General features: G+C 40.8%; 1 protein-coding gene across 1 annotated transcript; it reads left to right on the top strand.

Annotated features, from left to right (window-relative positions):
* Positions 1-5,005: 5,005 nt before the first annotated feature.
* On the top strand, positions 5,006-18,393 carry SLC19A3 (solute carrier family 19 member 3). Its single transcript, XM_023759466.1, has 6 exons — positions 5,006-5,108; positions 8,076-8,341; positions 10,878-11,706; positions 13,377-13,569; positions 16,395-16,536; positions 17,331-18,393. Exons 2-6 carry the CDS (start codon positions 8,192-8,194, stop codon positions 17,457-17,459), a joined length of 1,443 nt encoding a protein of 480 aa, XP_023615234.1. The 5' UTR covers positions 5,006-5,108; positions 8,076-8,191; the 3' UTR covers positions 17,460-18,393.
* The last annotated feature ends 6,305 nt before the right edge of the window (positions 18,394-24,698 follow it).

The following is a 24,698-nucleotide window of genomic DNA, read 5'->3' as shown; positions in this document are numbered from 1 at the left end:
TGATGCTCACTGACCACCAGGGGGCAGACACAACACAGGAACTGTGGGTCACCCCACAGAGGGAGGTGAGCAGCGGCTGGCAGGGGGATGAGGGGGCGGGGCTAGCTGGCAAGGGGGTGGCACCAGGCCAAGGCAGGTGCCAGCCAGGCCCCCCGCCATCACCCCACCGGTCGCCCCACATATCGACCCTGATTGCTGGCCAGGCCTAGAGACCCTACCCATGCACAAATTTCTTGCATCGGGCCTCTAGTCTATAACAAAAACTAGCATTGGCAATCAAGCAGCAGCCATAAAAAGGAATGAACAAGAAATATGGGGTCAGCTCCCAGCAGAAACAGCTGGCAAGATGATAGTCCGCCTCTGCAGAGTGGCCTAGAGGGTGAGGAGTCGGGGAGGGGGGACTGGAATTATTTAACTGTGTAGATATATATTGTTCATTAACACTCAAAACCGTTGGTATCAGCAGACACGACCCACATCGCAGTCTCACATGTTCTGATATACGTGGCCCTGATCCGGCCTTAGTTCCTGTTCTAAATCACAGACCAAACGAAGGCACCAATGATCCGTTACGGGACTTGCCAGCACAGAACTTCATACACGCCAGGGGCTTCATGATTCTTTATTAATTAAGTGAGGGAGGAATAATTTTCTTGTAGGTGAGTCTCTGGAAACTCTATGGTATTGAAATAATAAATGGGAAAATGCTTTGGAAATGTAAAGCCCTACAGCAGTGTTTCTTGACTTTGGCACCACAGACAGCTGGAACCAGACAGATCCTTGTTGTGGGGATGTCCTGTGCGTGACAGAATGTCGAACAGCCCCTGGATTCCACCCACTAGCTATGGCCACTCTCCCAATTATGACAACCCAACTGTTCCCAGGAGGTAAAATAGACCCCCATTAAAATCCACTTAAGATTCAGCATATGAACTGGGGGGTGGGGGCACAAACATTCACTCATCAACCTGTCTCTTTGTCAACTCACCTCTGTGTTCCTGATACTGGGATGAAAATACACATACAATACAACCCCAGACTTTAGGAAGCTCACAGTCTGATTGGTAACACAGACAAAGGGCTGTGATCCGGTAACATGAAGGCATTAAAACAAACAAAACAAAACAAAAAGACAGAATTTCGGGTGATAATGACATGTCAACATAGGCTCATTGATTGTCACAACTGCACTGCTGCGGTGAAGGGCTGATAGCGGGGAGGCTGTGAACAGGGGGACAAGGGGCCTATGGAAACACTCTGTACTTTCAGCACTATTTTGCCATGAGCCTGAAACTGCTCTAAAAAATATAGTCTGCTTTTAAAAAATAGACATGATTTATCCTAAACTAAAGACACTGAGTCACAGAGGGACCATAGCTTGGGATGTGAAGACAGCTAGATTCAAACAAGATTAAACATTTTAGAAACATGTTTTACTAGAAGAGTAACTTGAGGAAGAAGTACAAAAATAAACAAGTCTGGGAGCTCAGAGGTGTCCGTGAGGAAATACACTCAGGGTCTTGTGAAATTCTCCAAGGAAAGCCGGTGAACTACAATCAGGAAGTGGCCACGTGCCCTGGGTTTGGCCCCAAAGGGGGTATATATAAGGGCCCCTGAAGCAAAGGGCATCAGACATCTCTCATCTCCTAAGTCTCTCTCCTCACTTCACCTGAGTCCTCTCTGCTGATACCATGGGGTGCTGTGGCTGTGGTGGTTGTGGTGGTGGCTGTGGCTGTGGCGGCGGCTGTGGTGGCTGTGGTGGTTGTGGTGGCTGTGGCGGCGGCTGTGGTGGCTGCGGTGGCTGCACCACCTGCAGGTGCTACCGGGTCGGCTGCTGCTCCAGCTGCTGCCCCTGCTGCCGTGGCTGCTGTGGGGGCTGCTGCAGCATCCCTGTGGTCTGCTGCTGCCGCCGCTCCTGTGGCTGTGGCTCCTGTGGCTGCGGCTCCTGTGGCTGTGGCTGTGGCTGTGGCTGCGGGAAGGGCCTGCTGTCAGCAGAAGTGCTGCCAGTGTAAGTGCTGCTGCCAGAAGCAATGCTGCTGCTAGGCAGTAGCCTCTTCCTCTAGGGTAAGTTTCCTGTGGCTTTGCTCATGGAATTTGGTGAGACTTTCCTCCTTCCCTCCACCTGCTTCCTCCAGTCCTGTGTACTCCGTACTTTGGAATTGCTCATTCTGTCCCCTGCACTCTGACGGTACAGGGCTGGTTGTTTCCCTACAGCCTGGCATCATGATGACATCAACTTCTTCTCCCAGTATCTTCCAGAACTTAGCATCAAGGCGTATTTATTCTCCGTCATCTTTGGAATCCTGTCTCCATTTGGGAAAAAAAAGATAAAATACCACCATATATTATCAACATTAGGGGTTAGGAACCCAGACACCCACATCAAAAATCTATTTATGAGTTTAACAAAATAAAGTCATGATAGCTAATATTTTATTTTATTGAAAAATTTTTTTATGATGAACTTTTTTGTTCTTTTGTATTTTATACCCACTAACTTTTTCCCATTTTTATGTCTCTCAAAAAAAAGCAACTCTTTCTTAATAAAAAATAAAAAATAAACTTTTCTATTCCAATGTGTCTCTGTTCTAGAAGATGTATACCCTCCAATGAGTGAGAACAATAGAACAAAAGATGAAGGGTGATATTTAAAGACCTGGGATAGGTTTCAGCTAACAAATGATTGGTCCTACACTGCCTTATACTGGGTTTTACATTTGGTCGTCAGTGTCATTGAGGGAAATTCCTGTGCTCTACAGACACTTTCATGACATCTATGTCTGCAACCGAATTCTGGTTTTAAGAAGTGCTGACAGCCCCTAACTTTACTCCAGCATTCCATGTAGTGGTTTACTTATTCATTCAGCAAATAGGTGAGTGTTACATTAGGCCAGGTACTCAGCCAAGCACTAGAAATCTTTTGCTTCAAAGGCTTGACCTCTGAGAGGGAGGCGATTACAATACAGCTTCCCCTGTCAGATTGTTTTTGTCTGGTCAACTTGACCCACTCCCACATCAAGGATTTTTGTACATTGTTGCAATCAGATTATTAAGTACCAACATAAGAGGTTCTCAATCCATTTCCTGGGTAAGTTGATCAAGTGAAAAGTGTACACTTTCCACAGGGCTTTTCATTTGGCCTCCCAGCAGCATTTGACACATCTGACCAACCACTCCCTTCTCCCACCCCAACCCATTTCCTTCCTCCTTCCTCATAAGTCCCTCACCTCCCCTTGCCCCTCACTGCTTCTCCTCTCCAGCCTCACCTGTAGGTTCTTTCCCAAGACTGACGCCCCAAGGCTCAGACCCTAGCCCTCTTCTCCATCATTCTACAGCCTCATCTGATCCCTGTCATTTTTTTTCCTTTTACATAGCACGTAACACTTTCTAACATGCCATAAAATCCATGAATTTATCATGTTTACTCTACAGGGTTCCCTCTGCCTCACCCCATGTCCAACTGGAAAATACATTCTACAAAGCAAAGATTTCTAACTCTCTGTTCACTGATGTATCATCTCAAGGACCTAGAGCAGCACCTGGCACTAGTACAGTACTCAATAAATAGGGCATTAGTGAATAGATTATTTTAAAACTCTTAATTATAGAAAATGCCAAGCGTACACAAAAGTGGAGAATAGTACAATAAATTCCTAAGAACCATCACCCAAGTCAACAATTATCAACACATGGCTCATCTCTGGTCATCTGTGAACCCACCTCTGGATCATGTGGAACCAAATTTAGACCGCATGTCAACTCATCAGCAAATATGTTTACTTTTCTATGAGTTGATGAATTCCTCATCATCTGTCTTTGATTTAGAGCCAGCTGTTCTCAACCTGTAGGTCGCAACCCCTTTGGCAGTCGAACGACCCTTTCACAGGGACTGCCTAAGACCATCCTGCATATCAGATATTTACATTACGATTCATAACAGTAGCAACATTACAGTTATGAAGTAGCGACGAAAATAATTTTATGGTTGGGTCACAACATGAGGAACTGTATTTAAAGGGCCAGAAGGTTGAGAATCACTGGACTTTAGACTGTCTATGAGATAGCAAAGAAACACAAAAGTAACTTCTCAAGGTCCAAATGAGGTCCTTTCTTGGGGAGTGGTGTGGAGGAAATCATGACACCCTCAACCTTTAAAAAAAAAGTCACAGTGTTCTTTGGGAGGGCCTTGAAATTCATAAGGGCATCTGTCCCACTGTGCACAGGGTATTCCCACTCCTGAAGTGCATCATGGTACTTTATAGGCAGATTTCCGAAAATCATAGGAGGGTGAGAATAGAAAATCCAAACCAGTAGGACAGGGACCCAGGACACCTGGAGGAATTGTAATCAATTTGATTCCCACTAGCAGCCCTTAGAAACCAAGCAGTGTTTATCTTGCAGGAGGGTTTTTCATTTCCACCAACAGCTCAACAATTTTTTTAATTCAGCTTTAACCAAGGAGAACCTTATAATGCTTTTTTAAACCTCTCTTGATTAAAAAAAAAAAGTATTTAATATATGAACTATTTGTACTAGAAAATTCTCAAAGTGCTAGGAAACCACCCCCACCCCACCATCTAAAAAAAAAACAACAAAAAACAAAACCAAAAAAAAAACAACCTAGTGATTATAAACATTGGCAACGGATTCAGGATGCCCAATAACCACAACAAATCCAGGCTTCTCTATTTATTAACCTTACCTCTTTCTGCCTTCGTTTTTTCATGTGCAGAGTGGGGATCAAAGCTGTGTCTCTCAGAAATTTTTGAGAGAAATAAATGGATTTATAGGAACTGACATGTATAAACAGATCGACTTTGCATTCAGTTCATCCTGCTTCCTCACGTTGATATTGGTATCAGTATATTACTTTAAGGTCTGCAGTTGGTGCCTGCCCATAGACTGCGGATTCCCGCCTCCAGTTTAACGCTCTGGGCGCCTGTAACTGGCAGGTACCAGACGTTGGGCGGGGTCTCAGGCTGGGTCCTGCCCCCACCCCGGCCTCCAGCGCGTGGCTTCCCGCGCGGGGATGGCTGAAGGTCGTGGTCCCCCGGGGCTGGTTATCCAAGGATGTGAGCGATTTGACGAGCAGAAAAGCCCTTCCGTAGGTAAGAGAGGCCCCGGGAGGTGAATTCATGGAAGAAATGCATGATCGCTGGGCCACAGCACTCCCCGTTCCCCAGTTTCGGGCGCGCAGTGGAGGCGGGTTGGGACCGGTCTGGACGCGCTCGCGAGCCTCCTCCCGCCGCTGGGAGCTCCCCTCCAGCGCGGCGCGCATCGCCCCAGTAGGTCACCGTCTGCCTTCAGGAAAGGCAGGTTAATCACAGCCAGGATTCTGGTGAAGAGCCAGCATCCCAGGCACTGGGATTGCAAATTCCCATCTTAAACTCGCCAAAAGGTCCCGAGTGCGGAAAAGAAAGGGCGCTTTGAAGTTTAGAGACCTGGGCTCCACGGAGAACTTTCATTAAAACTAAGAGAAAGGTCATCAAAGTAGGTGTAGAGCAAGTTGGTGTTGCTGCTGTTCAGATGCAATAGGTTTGGCTTGTCCGGTGCTTACAGGACGGAAAGGAAAGGGTGAAAGGAACAATCTTCTAAAAACACTCCTACACATATCTGAGCACATTAGTGTCTCCTAAAGATGGGAGGTGTGTTTCCAACAAGGTATGTGTTTTAAATAGAGCAAAACACGACTAAATTCCGATATGTTTTTCTTCCAACTGTCTGAAGAGTAGCTGAAATGGACAAAAACGCGAATTTGGTTCAGGCATTATTGGTTATAGACCAGCAATAGTGATTTAAGGGTGGGGAATGGTAAATGCAATTCAAGCATGAATATTGAAAGATCAATGTATCTGGCCTGCTGTCCCTTAGCGGTTTAGGTGAAATTATGAACCGTGAATTGTTTACCTTTCTGAAGTTACTGTCTGCACTATGAGTGCCCAGCTGTTTTCTTTCTGGTTGAATTCGCCATGTGTGCTTAGTGAGGGAGGTGAGAAGGCGGCTGTACTGAACGCATAATGCTTGCCAAGAACCAGACGGAACAGTCCCTGAGACAACCTTGTGGGATGGGTGTAATTATCCACCTTTTAAGAGGAGGCTTGGAGAGGTTAAGTACCTGTCACAAACAGGGGTGGGGCAAGAGGAACATGAACTTGAAACTCCAAAGTCATGCTCTTCCCATGGGGCCACATTGTCCATGGAAAGCCCAAGCCTGGAGGGAAAAAAAAACAAGCCTAAATCTGGGAAGGTCTGCAGTGAGATGTCAAAATATTAAGACTAATTTGGGGATTTAACAACGATTAGCAAATCATTTAGATTCAGAGGAACAAATTGGAGGTTATTTGGATAGGCTGAGGCATGGTGAATGGTAACAGGCATTGAAAGAAAATTCTGGAAAAGAATAAAGTCAGGAGTCTCAAACAGATATAAAAATGAACACAAGCAGGGTAGAGAGGGTCATGGGGGGGCAGGAACATTTGTAATACTTTCAACAATAAAGATAACTTTTTTTAAAAATGAGCATGTATTAAAGATTTTATTAACTCATTATTCAGAAAGCTGGTAAGGATATTCCAACCAGATCAAAGAAGAATCCAAAGGATGGTAGATGTATAGATCAGGAATACTGAAATGCAGGCCAAACTGGTTTTCCAGGTGGGAGAGGGGAAGAGGGTTGTTGCTTCCTTGCTTATAACTCATTTGCATGGCCAGAGATAAGAATGATGTCACATTGTTATCAATTAATGCAATTAACAAAGTTGTAAAAGAGCTCAAACAATGCAGTTTTTCCATGAAGGACAAATTTGTTCTCACCCCTCCATGTGCACTTGACCAGTTACCACAGCACATTTCAGTGGTGCGATGCAGTGAGGTGACTTTCTATCTAGGTTGTCCCCTGGTTCTGTGGTTTTGCTAGAAATATTCCTCCTGGCTCACCTGAGACTCGAGTGATGAAACCATAGACATACAGAAAATAAACAATCTGGGAGGAGTGGTTAATTCACCAGCAAATGTTTCATGAAAGTCAAAAAGGATGATGGCATATATGATAAAATGGAATCAGAAGCGTGTACATCAAGCATGTCAAACTCAAAGGGTAGCACGGGCCAAATAAACGAGGCATGCAGCCCATGGGCTGCAAGTTTGCCATGCTTAGTGTACATATTTTGAAGATCACTTGAATCTACTCTTTCAATGGTTTTGGACAGGGAATTTCAATCTTTTTCATCTCATGGCACACATAAACTAATTTCTAAAATCTGCGGCACACCAAAAAATATATTTTTTGCCAATCTGACAAAAAAGATAGGTATAATTTGGATTCATTTACACTGGACGGCTATTGTCATGTTGGCTATTGTCATTTTTTTTTAATTTGACAGTCTAAGGGAAAAGAGGTCAGTGCCCCTGACTAAATAGTGAGGTATTATATGTTTTAAGAATTCTTGCAGTTGGCCTGAGTGGCTCAGTAGGTTGAGCATCGTCCAGTGTACCAAAGGGTTGTGGATTCCATTACCAGTCAGGGCACACGCCTGGGTTTCAGGTTTGTTCCCTAATGGGATTCATGTGTAAATATGTGCCATACAATGTGTTAAATATTTCAGAGTCTAATAAAAGGCTTCATCAACTCAATCTATGTTCTTTTGGGTTTGACCTTACCTAGAAGTATGTTGCCATGAGATGAAAAAGGTTGAATTCGTTGGTCAAAACTTTTGAAAGAGTGGATACATGTGATCTTCAAAATATGTACCTGCTTCTGGTTCTATTTTATCATATATGCCATCATTCGTTTTTACTTTCATGAAACATTTGCTGATGAATTAATCTCCACCCCCCCCCCCAGACTGTTCTCTGTATGTCTGTGGTTAAATGTGTTTTACTTATTTTCAAACATTCATTGGCCCATTGTTTACTATTTATTAGTGGCTACTCATTACCATGTGTGTGATGAAGAACAGTGAAGTGTGACTTTACACCAGCAATAATGAAAAAGAAGTTTATTGGCAACAGAGGGTTTGACTGGTTAACCTACGGAATATTTGAGAGCAGTTATTCATCACACCTTTCTATTTCAGCTACAGATGGAGAAACTGCCATAAAACATTTGGAGATAATCGGTTTTTCATTATTCCCAAGAAGCCAAAAAGAGTAAACATCAATTAACATTGGCTCTGTTTCCATTTCATCAGCCATGGACTGTTTCCAAACTTCACCGAGCCATTCCTGGATTTATCCCACTGTCATCCTCTGCTTATTTGGGTTTTTCTCCATGATGAGACCCTCAGAACCCTTCCTTATCCCATACTTATCTGGACCAGACAAAAACCTGACCAGCACAGAGGTAAGTTAATATCAATATGTGTGTTAATGTGGTTCAATTTTACCAGACTTGAATAAGATTAATGTGCTGACTTCAATGAATCTCATTTTCATGGTATTTGTATTTAATAAAACTGTTCAAACTATTCTTTCCTCCTCATACTTGCAAAAATGGGAAACCAAAATACATTACAGGTTGTGATAAATATTTTAACTTTTATAGAGTTCTAACATTGGTCTTACTGCATGGGAACCTTTCAGGTCTCCATTGATTCTATGACACTAATCTATAATATCTATATAAAAGCCTCATATGCTAAGTGTCCCACCGACCGGTCGACTGACTGGTCACTATGATGTGCACTGACTACCAGGGGGCCTATGCTCCGACTGGTAGGTTAGCTTGCTGCTGGGTCCAGCCAATCAGGACTGGGCAAGATGGGGCAGACATGCCCTGGAGCCCTCCCTCGGTGCCTCCCTAGCCACCAGCCTCAATTGGGACTGGGCAAGATGGCCCTGATTGGCCCCAATCACCAGCCAGGTGAAGGGACACCACCTATGCACGAATTTTGTGCACCAGGCCTCTAATCCTAAAATAAAGTCACTGCCAGGCACTAGAACTAGTCCTAGTAAACTTCCAGGATGGTGATGTATAAGCAGACTCTGATAAAGAATTGTTGCATCTCTTTAGGACACTTCCTCAGTTTTGAAAAACTATCTACCAGAATTATCTTCCCCAAAAGGCCAAATTCTCTTACTTAAAAGATCTACCTCTTTTTTTTTTTCTAAAAGTGCAACAGGAAATGCTGTGACTCACCTGGAGAATTACTCTGGGCTAGTTTTACTGGTATAATCTCCAGCCAGAGTTATGAAAACACTGAAGATGGTGTGGCTTCACTGGGAAGACTAATTGGTGCTGGTTTCCTTGGTGATGAGGTGGCAAGGACAGAGAGGTGAACTTGTGTGTGGTATAAAATCACTTAGAGACAACTGTGTTTCAAAGATTGCCAAATGGAAGTATGTCATGGTTAAGGCAAAACAATGACAGATACAGGTTCAGAATCAGCAAGTGAATCCCATGGGTCTGCTTCTTCGACCATGACAGACCAGTTAATGTGTCCATCCTAAGGCACAGCTCAGTGACACTAGCCCAGTGATGGTGAACCTATGACACGCGTGTCAGAGGTGACACGCGAACTCATTTTTTTGGTTGATTTTTCTTTGTTAAATGGCATTTAAATATATAAAATAAATATCAAAAATATAAGTATTTGTTTTACTATGGTTGCAAATATCAAAAAATTTCTATATGTGACACCAGAGTTAAGTTAGGGTTTTTCAAAATGCTGACACACTGAGCTCAAAAGGTTCGCCATCACTGCACTAGCCTTTCAAATCACTGAACTTTCCCTCATTGTTGGCATTTAAACCCACTAAAGTTGATGCTGTAAAAAGCAGAAGGGATAGAGCAAAGGCTTGTATGGTGGAGCTGCACCTGTACCCATCACGACCCCCAAATCAACACCTTTTTCAGTACTTTCTCCCTATGAATGAACCTTGAGGTCCCATGCATTGCATTTTTTACTAACTCCATTATTTAATCCATCTTAAACAGAGGCCAGAATTGAGACAAACCAGTAGAATTGGGGGGGGGAGGGGATTGGGGAGCCCAGAAAATTTGACCAGGAAGAATATTAAATGCATTTCTTTTTCCAACTCCATAATTCTATACCATTATTTACTCTTTGATCTTTGTGTATATATTTATCCAGACTTTGGAAGAGCTGACATTTTTGACATAGGGATGGGTCAAATAAAGATAAAGGTTGTTGGGTTCTTTTAGCATGGTAGCCTCTTTATCTAATATTAATCTTTAAACAGGAAGGGAATGGTATTATTATTGAATTTATTGGGGTGACATTGGTTAATAAAATTATAAGATTTCAGGTGTACAATTCTATGGTAATGGTATTTTTTTAAGAGCCTGAACAAACTAGAAGTGTCTGTTGAGCAATTTTTAACTGATCTACTCAAATACATCTAAACATAATATAGTTCAGTTGTACATATTCTCTTACTGAGATGCACAGAAGTATATAATTTTTTGGCGGGTGCAAGGGGAGCTCTGTTTCCTAGTGGCTTTCTTGAAAATCCATTTTCTATTCGTTTTCAAAATATGAAGAATATCCTATCCAATTGGATACAGAATTTGACATTGTGCAAGCGACATACCTTAGTACAGTGATGGTGAACCTATGACATGCGTGTCAGAGGTGACACGCGAACTCATTTTTTTGGTTGATTTTTCTTTGCTAAATGGTATTTAAATATATAAAATAAATATCAAAAATATAAGTCTTTGTTTTACTATGGTTTCAAATATCAAAAAATTTCTATATGTGACACGGCACCAGAGTTAAGTTAGGGTTTTTCAAAATGCTGGCACGCCAAGCTCAAAAGGTTCGCCATCACTGCCTTAGTATGTACATGGCTAAGAAAGGTGTTCTTTTCATTTCCTGGTGCTTCATGGTCACACTATCCATTTTCCAACTTCACAGATAACCAATGAGGTCCTTCCCGTGTGGACATACTCTTACCTGCTGCTGCTGCTCCCCGTGTTCATCCTCACCGATTACGTCCGCTACAAGCCGGTCATCATCCTCCAAGGGATTAGCTTAATCACTACCTACCTGCTGCTCCTGTTTGGCCACGGAGTGACAGCCATGCAGGTTGTGGAGTTCTTCTATGGGATAGTCACTGCCACCGAGGTGGCCTACTTCGCCTACATATACAGCGTGGTCAGCCCAGAGCACTACCAGAAAGTGAGCGGCTACTGCAGGGGCGTCATGCTGGTGGCCTACACGGCCGCCTCGGTGCTGGCCCAACTCTTGGTGTCACTGGCCAAAATGTCATATTTTTACCTCAACGTCATATGTTTGGTCTCTGTCTCTGTGGCTTTCCTTTTCTCACTTTTTCTCCCAATGCCCAAGAAAAGCATGTTTTTTCATGCAAAGCCCAGCAAAGGAGCACCTATGCCATTAAGCACGAATACAGTGTTAGATGAACCACGTGAAGGGGCAACACCTGGCTGCGATGAAGAGAAATCCACTTCAGAAACAGCCACCACTTCAGGAAACCTGGGTGACGGCCAGCTCAGCAGCCCAAAGCCAGAAAATGTCGCTTGGAGAGTTTTTGTGCAGTGGTTCCAAGATTTGAAGGAGTGCTACTCCTCCAAGCGTCTTCTATACTGGTCCCTATGGTGGGCTCTTTCCACAGCAGGTTTCAACCAGGTCTTGAACTACGTTCAAATCTTGTGGGACTATAAGGCACCATCCCAAAATTCTTTCATCTATAATGGGGCAGTAGAAGCTATTGCAACCTTTGGAGGTAAGTATACCTTGATTGGTTTTCCTTTGAAGGGCTATCCTTATTAAGTTCATTTTTCCAGTTGCTAAACTTCTCCATGGTGGTGAATTAGCTGTGTTTAGAGGGCATATTCATCTTCTTTAGGAATGGAAGGCACCAGGAAAAGAGGAGCAGGACACTTCTCTTTTACGTGTTACAACAAGTAACTCAGGAACTCAGGATTGAGCACCAAACAAACTCTAGCCAAATTCCTAAGACTTCATTTCATCATCAGGAAAAGTGCTAATAATGCCCCCTGTTCTTCTAGAATTGTTTTCAGTGTCAAAAGGCAAATACACAGCTTGAACCTCAGTGGGAGTTTTATTATTTTAGAAAATGGGTTTAACTAAGTGATCACTGGAAGAGTTTTGGTTAATAAAGAAGTTGGTTTAGCTAGCGCCCACCTTTAGAAGCTCTAGGCTGTACACCAAAAATGTTCACAAGTCACTTTTGTCTGAGATTTAAATGAGGGAAAGATACATGAGAGTCAAGATTCTAATATCAGAGGGAACTCTGCCCTTGAGCTTTGCTCTACAATAAATATTTATGTCCTGGTAAATGGAAACTTAAATGCCACATGAGACTTTGAAGATATTTTCCAGGAAGTAGGAGATTTCCACACCCTCATTTACAAAAAGGTTCAGAAAATTCATGCAGCGTCTGTTTATTATTGTCTCCCCTTTGGGAGACTTCAGTTTAACTGCCGGAAACCAGCACCGTGCCGAATGCTCCACTGAAATGATTTCTCCCGTAGCCAAGTTCTGGGGGGAAGAACAGGTGTTTATCCTTTGCAACCATAGTCTTTACTAGAACAAATGTGAAAAGGTTCATTAATCAAATGTCAGTAATTTGAAGCATAAATACCTTTCATTTTGCTAAAGAGAACTATAATTACTAACCCTAATTATAGTCAATTATTCAACCTCTTAATATGAATCAATATAGATTTGCTCACCCAAAATCTCAACTAAATTAGGCCAGATCTGAAGATGTTAAGATGGGACTAGAATTAAGATTAAGAATAATAAAGATTAACCTTATTAATTAGAAGTAGTAACTATAATATATAATCATTGTATAAATAAAATGTAACATAAATATGTAAATATAATAAAATATAAATATAATATAAATATAATATAAATATTTATAAATATATAAATATAGCCTAAAACTTACTACCCAGTGCAACACATCTGTTACCCATCATTGAAAAAAACTTACTATAAAAATGATAAAGAAAGGCAATAATGGAAGGGCCCAGTGTACTCCCAGAGCAATGGTTGCATCCTCTTCTATTCCTGCTCTTGCGTGTTGTATTGAATAACTGGGTTTATGTATCACTTCTCCCCACTCAGCCATGGTTAGGACTTTGGCCCTTCCACCTAGAATAGTGTTTGGCATGTAGATGATGCTAATTAAAAGTATGGCAACTAAATGATTGAAAGAATAGGAAGTAAGAGAGAAGCCAAAGAAAAATGTGGTTGAGAAAAGGATAAGTCCACATTTAGGTGGATTGCACTATTTTCACAAATTTTGAAAGCAATAGATTCATCTTTTAGAATTACTTGAGCCCTGATTTTTAAGAGATCATGCTGATATTCCACATGGAAAGTCAACATGTTTGATCTTCCCTAATGCTTCCTTGCCAGGGGCTGTGGCTGCCTTTGCAGTGGGTTATGTGAAAGTCAACTGGGACCTTCTGGGAGAGTTGGCCCTGGCCTTCTTCTCAGTGGTCAACGCCAGCTCCCTCCTTCTCATGCACTACATAGCTGACATCTGGGCGTGCTATGCTGGCTATTTGATGTTCAAGTCCAGCTATATGCTTCTTATAACCATAGCAGTGTAAGTATTACCAGCCATCTCTGGCCACTCCTAAAACTAAACCATATTCTCTCTCTTATAGTCTTACAGTACCTTTGAGAACTTCAGAAGGATTTTAATCAATTGCAATATTAAATGTTGACTACTTATATTATATTAGACACAATTAAGCCATCTTTTTATTTAACTGTTTGCTGTCTGAATATTACTAAGGGTAGACATCAAGAAAAGAAATTCCTAACTGGGCAAGTCTTGGTGGGTAGTCACATCCCAGGCACATAATGTTTTTAGTAAAAGGTTTATTTTTTCCTTAAAGCAAGCCCTGTCCATTGTTTCTGTGCATCTAGTTAACACACCTTTGAAATAAGCCATCACCACCCTCAAGAAAGCATATAATCTTATTAACTGTCCTGTAGTCCAATCCCCACCTTGCTGCCTCCCACGTGCATGTAATCTTCCTTAGTCTCCTCCTTACTTTCAAGTGCATGAAAGAAGCTACAAAAAACTGTTACTCTCTGGAGCATTTGAGATCTTGCTCCCAGGCACATGTCATCTGTTTGGTTCAAGTAAACTCATAAAAGTTCTTTAAAAAAAAAAGAAGAAGAAAAGGCCCTAACTGGTTTGGCTCAGTGGATAGAGTGTCGGCCTGTGGACTGAAGGGTCCCAGGTTCGATTCCGGTCAAGGGCATGTACCTTGGTTACAGGCACATCCCCAGTAGGGGGCGTGCAGGAGGCAGCTGATCAATGTTTCTAATTCTATCCCTTCCTCTCTGTGAAAAATCAATAAAATATATTTTTTTGAAAAGAAAATAAATTTCTGTAGGTTCATAAACCAAGAGCAATGACAAATTGTCAGGTTGTGATTTTTTTATTTCAAGCAATTTTCTATAACAAGGTGTGATGAAACTTGATTTTGAATGATTCCGTTTAGGTTTCAGCCCTGATTTCACTTGGTTGCTGGTGCAATACCAGGTATATATTTGAAACAAAATATTCTCAGCAAGTTATAAAAAGTTGTATACTGAAAAATGTAGATGCAAAGATTATAAGAAACTAAATTCCAGAGATTATTTTTTCATTTATTTTATTTTTTCCATCACCATTTATGTCCTCTTCCACATCCCCCGCCCCCCAACAATCACCACACTGTTATCCACGTCCATGAGCTCTCTCTCTTTTTTTTTTTGCTCAATCCCTCCACCCCCACTATTACCCGAAGATTGTTACTTTTAATTAAAAAGTACAAAGAAAGCTGACTACCAGGAAATGTGTTTTAGTAGTAACCAAAAAGATAAACATTTAAATTTAAAATCACATGAAAAAGATAGAAACAAAAGCTTTATCAAGTTTTGTTTTTTAATTTGTGAAAAATATTTGATAAGCAATTGACAAAACACAGAAATATAAGCGCCCTGGGAAAAGAATGAAACAAATGAAAAAGATAGCAAGTTGTGTGTGTGTTTTTTTCACTGAAATGAGTCAATTTAATGAATCAGACTCATGTGTCTTGAGTTTCTTTTTTTAATGTGAGCATTTGTTAAGGTAGGATTATATTATTTCTTTTCATTGTAATCATATTCAAAACACAAAACCTTTACTTGCATTCCAGGGTAAACTCTAAATAACATGCATTTTCCAGTCTTTCATAAGTGTTCTGTTTCAAAACCTATATACTTATTAAAAATTAATTACAGATTCAATTGAACAACCAATTATGGGCTTGATCTTCCAAAGGATAATTCTCCCCAAACTTTGAAACTGTAAATACAGACAATTGACAGTATAAGGAGTAATCCTCCAAAAATTTCCTCAGATTGGTTGTTCTTGTATTTTTATAAAAATTCACTATAAAACAGTATCTAAAGTCATATTGCATCCAATATTCTGAAGTTATAAGAACTTAGAACATTTAGGTTTAATTTCTGGAAGTATTAAATCGGGTAGGAGGAATTTTGCCATTTTTTCTTTATTTTAATTAAGCCTTTAACAATATTTTTGAACTCCCTTTCTTTGCTCTTCCTGTTTGTCTATACTTGGGGAGATTTAGATAAGGAGTGCTATTAACAAGAAATAATCCGGTCAGAGAAAGACAAATACTGTATGATTTCACTTATATGTGGAATATAATGAACAAAAGAAACAAACACAATAGAAACAGACTCATAGACACAGAGAACAGACTGACAGCTGTTTGGGGGGCTGGGTGAAAAAGGTGAAGGCACTAAGCAATAAAATTGCAGAATAGCCACAGAGATGCAGATTGCAATGTGGGGAATATAGTTAATAATGTCGAGATAACTGGGTATGGGGCCAGGTGGGAAATTGGGGCAGCGGGGACCACTCTGTAGAGAACATGGTGTGGAATAGTATTGAATGTAAACTGTGGCTGAAAAATAAAATTAAATAAATAAATAAAATAAAATAAATTTAAAAATAATAAAATAAAATAAAATAAAATAAAAATGTTTTCAATCCAGAATAAAAGACACTTTCTGTTTTGTTTTTCTTTCAATTACAGTTGACATACAATATTATGTCAGTTTCAGGTGTTACAACATAGTGACTAGATAATTATATGCCTTATGAAGTGATCACCTGGTAAGTCTCGTATGCACCTGATACCATACGTAGTTATTACAATATTATAGACTAAATTTCCTATGCTTTACATTCCTGAGACTGTTTTTATAACTGGCAATTTGTATATCTCAGTCCCTTCCCCCTTTTCACTGGACTCTTCAACCCCCGTCCCATCTAGCAGACTGCTTTCTCTTTTGTTTTTGTCTTTTCAAGCCAAGAATCCCATATATGTTCTTGTTAAAAACCTATCCCATGTCTAATGATAGATTTCAGATTGCAGTTAATCTGAGCATGGAGCGATATGCCCTGGTGTTTGGAATCAACACCTTCCTGGCCCTGGTGGTGCAGACCATCGTCACCGTGATCGTAGTAGACCAGAGAGGGCTTAACCTGCCCATCAGCGTTCAGGTAAGCTGCAGTACTTCTCTTTAGAGTTGGTGGGGATATAGAATAACTAGGTCATCTCATAGGATTTTACAACCTTACCACTGCAATGCTGAAGTTACTCAAATTCCTTGGCTAGGCAAATTTTAACATAAGAAATTTCCTAGTTATCAGTATAACACACTAAGTAGTTTTGAGCATTAATCGCAATAGGTCAGCGTTTACTCTTGGCTCTAAAACATCAGGCAACATGTCACTGTGCCTCCATATGTCTCCTCTCCCTCCTACCACCTAGTTTCAAGGTTATTGGAGTTCAACTAGGAAGGCCACCTGGGGCGGACCTCTTTTCCCTGTTCCTGCTCCACCAAGGGACTGAAAATTAGCCCAATCTCACATTTTATATATAAATCTTTAAAAAAAAAAGGGGGGGGGGACATAAGATAGATAAGAAGTAACCTCAGTGTCCAAAATTTATTCTTGGAGACATTACATATAGCATTGCTCTACCCTCCAAACATAGACACACAGATCAGTGGGATTTAGTATTTTTCTACCATTGGCAATATTTGCTAGAATTTGTACCAAGCAACCCTGGCTCCAAAGCCCACACTCTCAGTTACTGTATTGCTTACACTTTCACACCGGGTTCTTCTAAGATGGGAGAAGAAGAAGATATTGTGCAAGTCTAAATATCCCATATTGAGATACTGGGTCTCAGTTACCCCATAATCCAAGCAAATCAAGAGCATCACTATGAATAATCAATGACAGAGATGGTCAGCTTTCATGTGTGTCTAATTCTATTTGTTTTTCTACAGTTTTTAGTTTATGGGAGTTACTTTGCTGTCATTGCTGGAATTTTCCTTATTAGAAGCCTATACATTATCTACTCAGCCAAATGCCAAAAGGAAGTGCAGAGCTCTGCTACAAGTCAGAGCCACAGATGAGCCACACCCAGAGGGACCAGAAACGCCATCAAGGGAACAAAGCCCTAATCTTATATCAACCACTACAGGCTCTTAGCGAGGACTGGGCTGGTCACCGACCCCAGGTGCCATAAATTGACAGTCCACAAGTCTGGATGCCAGTGGACCTTTTCAAAACCACAACAAAATCTCAGCTTTAGACCAGATATCCATATGCCCAGCTGAACTGGATGCAGTTGACAGGGCCCATTAATCTCAATTAAACAACCCATGTTGGGGCCCCCGTGAATAGCAGTGACGGAAAAAATCTGGCTTTGATCACGTGTAAAGACATGCAAATGGCTTGTTTCCGTGCCAGTCGACCAGGACTGCTACATGCTAAGCAGTGACTCACAATGAGGTTCCCAGTGAGGTCCTGGAGTGGATGTTCCCCATTTGTGAGCAGAACGAAGTGAACTGCCCATTTCTTGCTTAGATATTTATCCTACCGAAACGGACTACACGTGGAACAGTTTTTGTCACATGCGCCATTTTCCCTCTTCTTCCACTAAGTGTATCTCTGTATACCACAGTTCTCTGAGAGAATTACAAGGTTTGGTCTCATTTCTAAGGACTTCACTTTAATTAATTCTGATAACTGAGCATTAGGAGCAAGCTTCTATTTGATAATATCATCATTTAATTTTTTTCATGTTAATTTTTCACTTTGTGCTCTCCTACGCTTTGTTGTTGAAACTCTACCTCAAGACCAGCTTGACACTCCTGTGTGTCCACAGAATGCTATTCATGTCAATTCCTAGTGGTGCAAAGAGAGCCGTGAGCTTTTTTCCTATCATGACCCCAGACAGATGTGTTAATGCTATGTCCATATAATGGCTGTCTAAAACAGAAAACTTAAGTAGAATTCCCAGGGGTTTCTGTAAGTATTCATAAATAAGAAAACACTGAAGGGAAACACCTAATTTTTAAATGGCAGAGACTGTACTAAATAAAATAATGTGGCCTGGCCGGCATGACTCAGTGGTTGAGTGTCGACCTATGAACTAGAAGGTCACAGTTCGATTCCCTGTTGGGGCACATGCCCGGGTTGCGGGTTTGATTCTCCAGTGTGGGGCGTGCAGAAGGCAGCCAATCCATGATTCTCTCTCATCATTGATGTTACTGTCTCCCTCTCCATTCCTCTCTGAAATCAATAAAACATAAAATAAAAATAATGTGGGCAGAAATTTTAAAGAGTCTTTCTAATTTCCTAATGAGTGCTGAAAATTGTCTGAGCTTGTCTTTCCTGTAAAATTTCAATAGAGGACACATTGAGCAGGAAAGGAACAAATAAAAATATTAAACAAAAATGCCTGGACTGAAGCAATAGTCATTTATTTAGGAAGTTGGTCTGGATTTAGTGTGATGCACATCTCTCTAGCCCCGTGTGCTTGAGATTACACTGCCCTCTAGTGTCTGATCTCTAAAGAAAGTAAATCTAAAATTACTACAGAAATCTCTCCTTTCCAACTTGCAGCCAAAGAGTTGACCAAGACTGCTATTTGCTAAGCGGTGACTCAGAATGAGGTCCCCAACCAGCACATCAGCATTACCTGGGAATTCGTTGAAGGGAAAATTCTCAGCCTCAACCCCTCCCCCACCAAGCACATGAGTAAAGGCTCGCTGAATGAGTAAAGTGGAGAAAGACCCAGCTATTGGTGTTAGGATTTCAACATTTTTTTTTTGCGGGGGGGGGGCGGGGTACATAATTCAAGCCTACAACTCTACTCTCTGCCCCCCTCCAAATTCATTCTTCCCACATGCAAAATACATTCATCTCATTCCCAACATTTCCAAATGTTTTAACCATTGCAGCATCAACTCTAAGTCCAAAACCTCATCTAAATATCATCAATTCAAAGTCCCATATTTCATTATCTACCAGTAAATCAGTATGGGTGAAACTTGGGGTCTGGGATGAAATTCTCTGTCTGTGAACCTGTGGAACCAAAAAACAAGTTGTTTGCTTATGAAATACAATGTCATAGGGAAGACATCCTCATTCCAAACAGGGGAAAATAGAAGAAAAAAATGGGTACTAAGTCCCAAGCAAGTTTTAAAAACAAGCAGGGTGAGTGTCATTAGATTTCAAGTCCTGAGAACCATCATCTGTGACTTGATACTCTGTCATCTGGCTCTGATAGGATGGCAGCCCCAACTTCAGGTTCCCAGGGGTCCCATCGGCCCAAGTTTCTGCATCCATGGCTCTGCCCTGAGAGTCATTCTTCCTTTATTCCACCCTCTCTCTGTCCTTTTTGGCCCAGTTGGTAGTGTTTCTGCTGGTATAAAATGCTCAAAAATCTTGTCAGTCTCCTAAGCCATTCACAGCAGTCCAACCCATCAAAAAAGATGATCCTCTACGGAGCTTTCCCGGATAATCCCATGTCTGTTCCCAGCTTCTACCAAGTTGATTGATTGAATCCCTCAGCCACATACTTAATCTCTTTAAGTAAATGATTGTCCAGCCACACCCCTGGCCTGATTTCTAAAGTAACTATCTGGTTAGGCTGAGAATCTTCCAAATCAATCAAATGCTAGCTTCTTTGTACTTTGTACCTTGCAGTTTCTTCCTCTATTAATTTCTTCCCTCTCACATTTTACTATAAGCAGCAAAGAGAAACTGGCTGAAACTTCTGTACTGCTTGGAAATTTCCGAGCAAAATATTCTAGTGTATTGCCTACAAGTTCTACCTTTCTCCCAACAACAGAACATAATTCAGCCATGTTCTCTGCCATTTTATAACAAAAATCACCTTTTCTCCAGTGTCCAATAACATGTTTCTCTTTTCCATCTGAGACCTCACCATGAGTGTCTTTACTCTTCATATTTCTAGCAACATTCTGTTCACAACAATGTCTGTATTCTATAAAATGTGCTCTCTATTGTAGTTCTTCTCTCTTCTTTCTGATCCTTCACCAGAATTGCCTTTAATATCCATATTTCTACCAACAATCTCTTCAAGGCATTCTAAGGTTTTTCTACCAAGTTTCTCAAAACTCTTCCAACCTCTACACATTATCCATTTCCAAAGCTCCTTGCACACTTTTAGGTATTTTTTTCAGTAGCACCCCACTTTCCAAGTGCAAAATTGGTATCAACAATTCATTAATCCTTGTGATTTCTTGGGTCCAAGGGAAAGGTCATTGCAATGAGCCCCTAGGCCTAGCTCATAGCATCTAAGTAGCAAGATGAGTGGTGTGGCTGTTGAAAGCCAACTAGGAGAAAGCACAGGTTTGTGCAATCATCATTAAAATGATGAGGCCACCTGGTCAGTGTCTATTAACCAACACTGCTGGTTAGAAAGGGTATGACATGCCCAGCCAGCGTGACTCAGTGGTTGAGTGTCGACCTATGAACCATAGGAGGTTGCGGTTCAATTCCTGGTCAGGGCACATTCCAAGGCTGTGAACTTGATCCCCAGTGGGGTTTGTGCAGGAGGCAGCCAATCAATGATTCTCTTTCATCACTGAGGTTTCTATCTCTCTCTCCCTCTCTGAAATCAATAAAAAGTACTCCGGAGCATTTAAAAAAAAAGAAAGAAAGAAAGAAAGGGCATAGCAAGGTTGAGATGGAAAACTCATTTAAATAATTAAGTAATCTGGATAAAAAATACTCAGTACTGAATCATAATAAGCTGGAATATCAAAATCACATAAAGAAAATGTTCCCTAATTAGGCTATTTAGAGAAGAACCTAAATGGATTAGTAAAACATCTGGAGGGAGAGTATGTGTGTGGACAGCATGTATTTTGAGCAGAACCTAATTAAAATGACTGCGTGTACCCCATAGTGGAAGTCTGTAAAGATTTGACCAAAGGGCAAATAAGTATGACTTATGATTTTTCTTATGTAAGTTAATATTTAAAAATGGATTTTAAATAATGTAATTCCTTAAAATATAGTTTTACTTGCTACATTACTTGAACTATAAATTTACTTTTTCAGTCATTCCTTATTTTTTTCTAGATGAAAGTGGGGAGGGGAGATGGGTGAAAAAGATGAAGGGAATAATAAGTTACAAAATAGTCCCAGAATGTAACGTACAGCAGAGACAATGTGGTCAATAATATTGTAATAACCACCTATGGCGCCAGGTAGGTACTAGAATTATCCAGGGGATCCTTGGTAAATTATATAATTGTCTAACCATTATGCTGTACACTTGAAACTAATATAAAATTAAAAAATAATTTTGAAGTTAATTATACATTTTGAACTGATTAACAATAATTCAAATTAGCTGGGTTTGATATTAGGATCTTTTATTTTATCAACAATTCATTGGTCCATGTGGGTTTTTTTGGGTCACTGAAACTAGACCAGATTCTGAAAGGAAGACAAGAGAAAGACATTGGCATTGTGCTAGGCATGCCCTCAGTCCTTCCCTACTGACCTTATTTACTCCTCCCAAACCACAAAGTAGATCATTTTTATCTTCTTTTTTCACTTTCATTCATATATATATTTCAGAGAGGAAGGGAGACAGAGAGATAGAAACATCAACGATAAGAGAGAATCATTGATCAATTATCTCCTGCACGCCCCTCACTGGGGATCAAGCCCACAACCCAGGCATGTGCCCTGACTGGAATCAAACCATGACCTTCTGGTTCATAAGTTGACACTCAACCACTGAGCCACACCAGCTGTGCATTTTTATCTTCTTTTAATCAGCAGAGCTCAGAGAGACTAAACAATCTGGGTAAGGTCAGCCAGTTAGGAATAAGTACAACAAAGGGGGAAAAAAATCTGATGATGCACATCACAGTAATAGTTGGGGTATTTATTAAAAGCCTATTCACTCATGGCAGTAAAAACCAGTCAGGGTGCAGGGTTCCAGGACTCCCCAGACAGAAACTACACTAGCATAGGCCAGTGTTCTGAAACAGAAGCAAAATCCTTTCTCTTTTTTTAAATTAAATTTATTAGGGTGACATTGGTTAATAAAATCATATAGGTTTTAGGTGTACAATTCTATAACCACAATTTTCAATGTACCCAACTCTCTTTTGAAAGCTACAGATTTGCATCTTAACATAATTTGGGGGAAATAAAAGCATTTGTTTGGTAACATTTTAACTGATTTTCCAATGACCTTTGAAACGACAGGTTAAAAATTAACTAAAAATGATCACCTGCTTGAAATATTAAAAATTACGCCACTGGGATAACCTGGGATTGTAAATTCAGTGTGTCTTCTTTTTTAATAGCTATAACTCCACCATTAATTTTAAAAAAGAGAAAAATGCTTTTGAATGAGAAAAAGAACTCTAAGAAGGAGTGTTTTCATCTTCCTGCTGAGTTTTTGCTCCCTTCTATATATCTCAGCAGAGACATAATCAAGGAATCTGGTAACCCTCTCGTTTCCAAAGTTCTGAATGAACCCTTAGGTTTCTGTCGGGCACAAGGAAAGCCATTCAATTCAAAGTGGCAGAGCACCAACAGATAAAACAGAAATACAATGTCTTTTGCAATAAATAAAGATACCAGCAGGGGGCAACCTTGGAGCCTAACTGGAGTAGCAGAAACATATTCAAGAGGATTTGTTGCAGCTGTTTCTTAAGTGAGTCTTTTCTTTGTGCTGGTAATGGATTCCAAATCTAGTCAAACCAACCAATCCAGCCATGTTCTGTTCAACATTCTACTTTCACAAACTGGCCGCCAACATTGAGCGTGGAAGCAAAAGTTATTTCCTACATAAAATTCTGAAGCTATGGTCTCTGGAATCAAAGTGGTCTGGGAAGTGATATGTGATATTTCATCCTCACCAATGCCTGAGACATGGAGTCAGAGGAGGATCTGAGATTCCTTGCTACAAACTGTGTGTTTTTAAAATTTTTATTAAATGTATTGGGGTGACATGGGTTAATAGGTTTCAAGTGTACATTTCAATGATACAAGATCTGTACATTGCACTGTGTGTCTACCACCCAATACAACCTCTGTTAGATACTGTCTTCTTCTACTTTGCATTTTATTATTAGACTCCTAAGAATTACTACTTTCTAAAACTTTCAAAAACTGCAACAAACCTGACGGGGTGAAATTATGATTTTTTTAATAAAGTATGCATTTATTTAATTTATCACTCTCCAGGGGAAGCTTTCCAAAGAATGTTCCCTGTAACTGCCAGTGTGTCTGATCCCTGTGAGCAACAATCTCGGTTGCTTAACCTCACTTGAAACCGCATTGTCCCAGCTTAAGCACTTCACACTGTAACAGGAACCAGAGCAGTGGTAACATTGCAGGCTCCGCCAGTAAAGATGGTGCTTGCCCAACTCATTGCCCTGGAAGCTGGATTCAGGAACCCAACTCACATTAAGTACCTGCAGTAATGACAGGCATCATGGCAGGAAATTTCCTCAAATTATACTTTGTGATGGGCATTATAATCCACCTATGCAGGTGAGGAAAGCGGAGGCCCTGGCACCCTAGGAAACTTGTCTAGGGTCACATGACTTGAAAGGGCGGAGATTTGAATTTGCTCAACTACAAAGCTCATGTTCTTCTCACCAGGAGTTCCTCCATTCCCTATGCCCAATCTGCACTAAGAGGAGCCTACATGTTCTTGAGAATCAAATCGTGGCTTATGGTTCCCACTCCAGAGAACAACTTGAGATAGCCAGAACACTTGGAAAGCATCGTGGTCTTACTATTTGAATGTTTCTGGTCAGTTAGAAAAGCCTGTTTGCTCCAATGGCTGGCTGCACTTTCAATGGGAAGTTTCAGAAGACCTTTGTATCAGATACTGTGCTAGACTCTGGGTGACAAAGTTGAATCCCTGCTCACAAGTTGCCCCAGGCTGAGCAGATGTGCAGGTCAACACGTCAGTACCTTTCAAAGCCTTCAGCACTAGAGATTGTATCACTAATGCTTACTGATTGTCATTGCTCTAACATGTACTAATGCGTGCAATCTTCACAAGGTGAGGTAGGTATTATCATTCCCATCTTAAAGATGAGAAATCTAAGGTACTAAGAAGTCCAGTCATTTGTCAAAGGTCACACACTTGTAAGTAGCAAAGAATTTGGTCCTGGTTGACAGCAGAGCCCTGTCCTTGACTGACAGGCCATGATGTCTTGCCAAGGCTGGAGGAAGAGGAGTTGCTGGAGAGGGTCAGGAAGCTTCAGAGAAGAAATGGTCAATGACTGAGTGTGTGAGATTTCTCCTGGAGCTGTTGATTGCTTTTCATTTAGTCAGCCAGTCTTAAGGTTTATCAT

The sequence above is a fragment of the Myotis lucifugus genome, unplaced genomic scaffold (genome assembly GCF_000147115.1).
Source record: "Myotis lucifugus unplaced genomic scaffold, Myoluc2.0 scaffold_3, whole genome shotgun sequence".
Classification (NCBI taxonomy): Eukaryota; Metazoa; Chordata; class Mammalia; order Chiroptera; family Vespertilionidae; genus Myotis; species Myotis lucifugus.
This window is presented reverse-complemented; position numbering and strand designations above follow the sequence as displayed.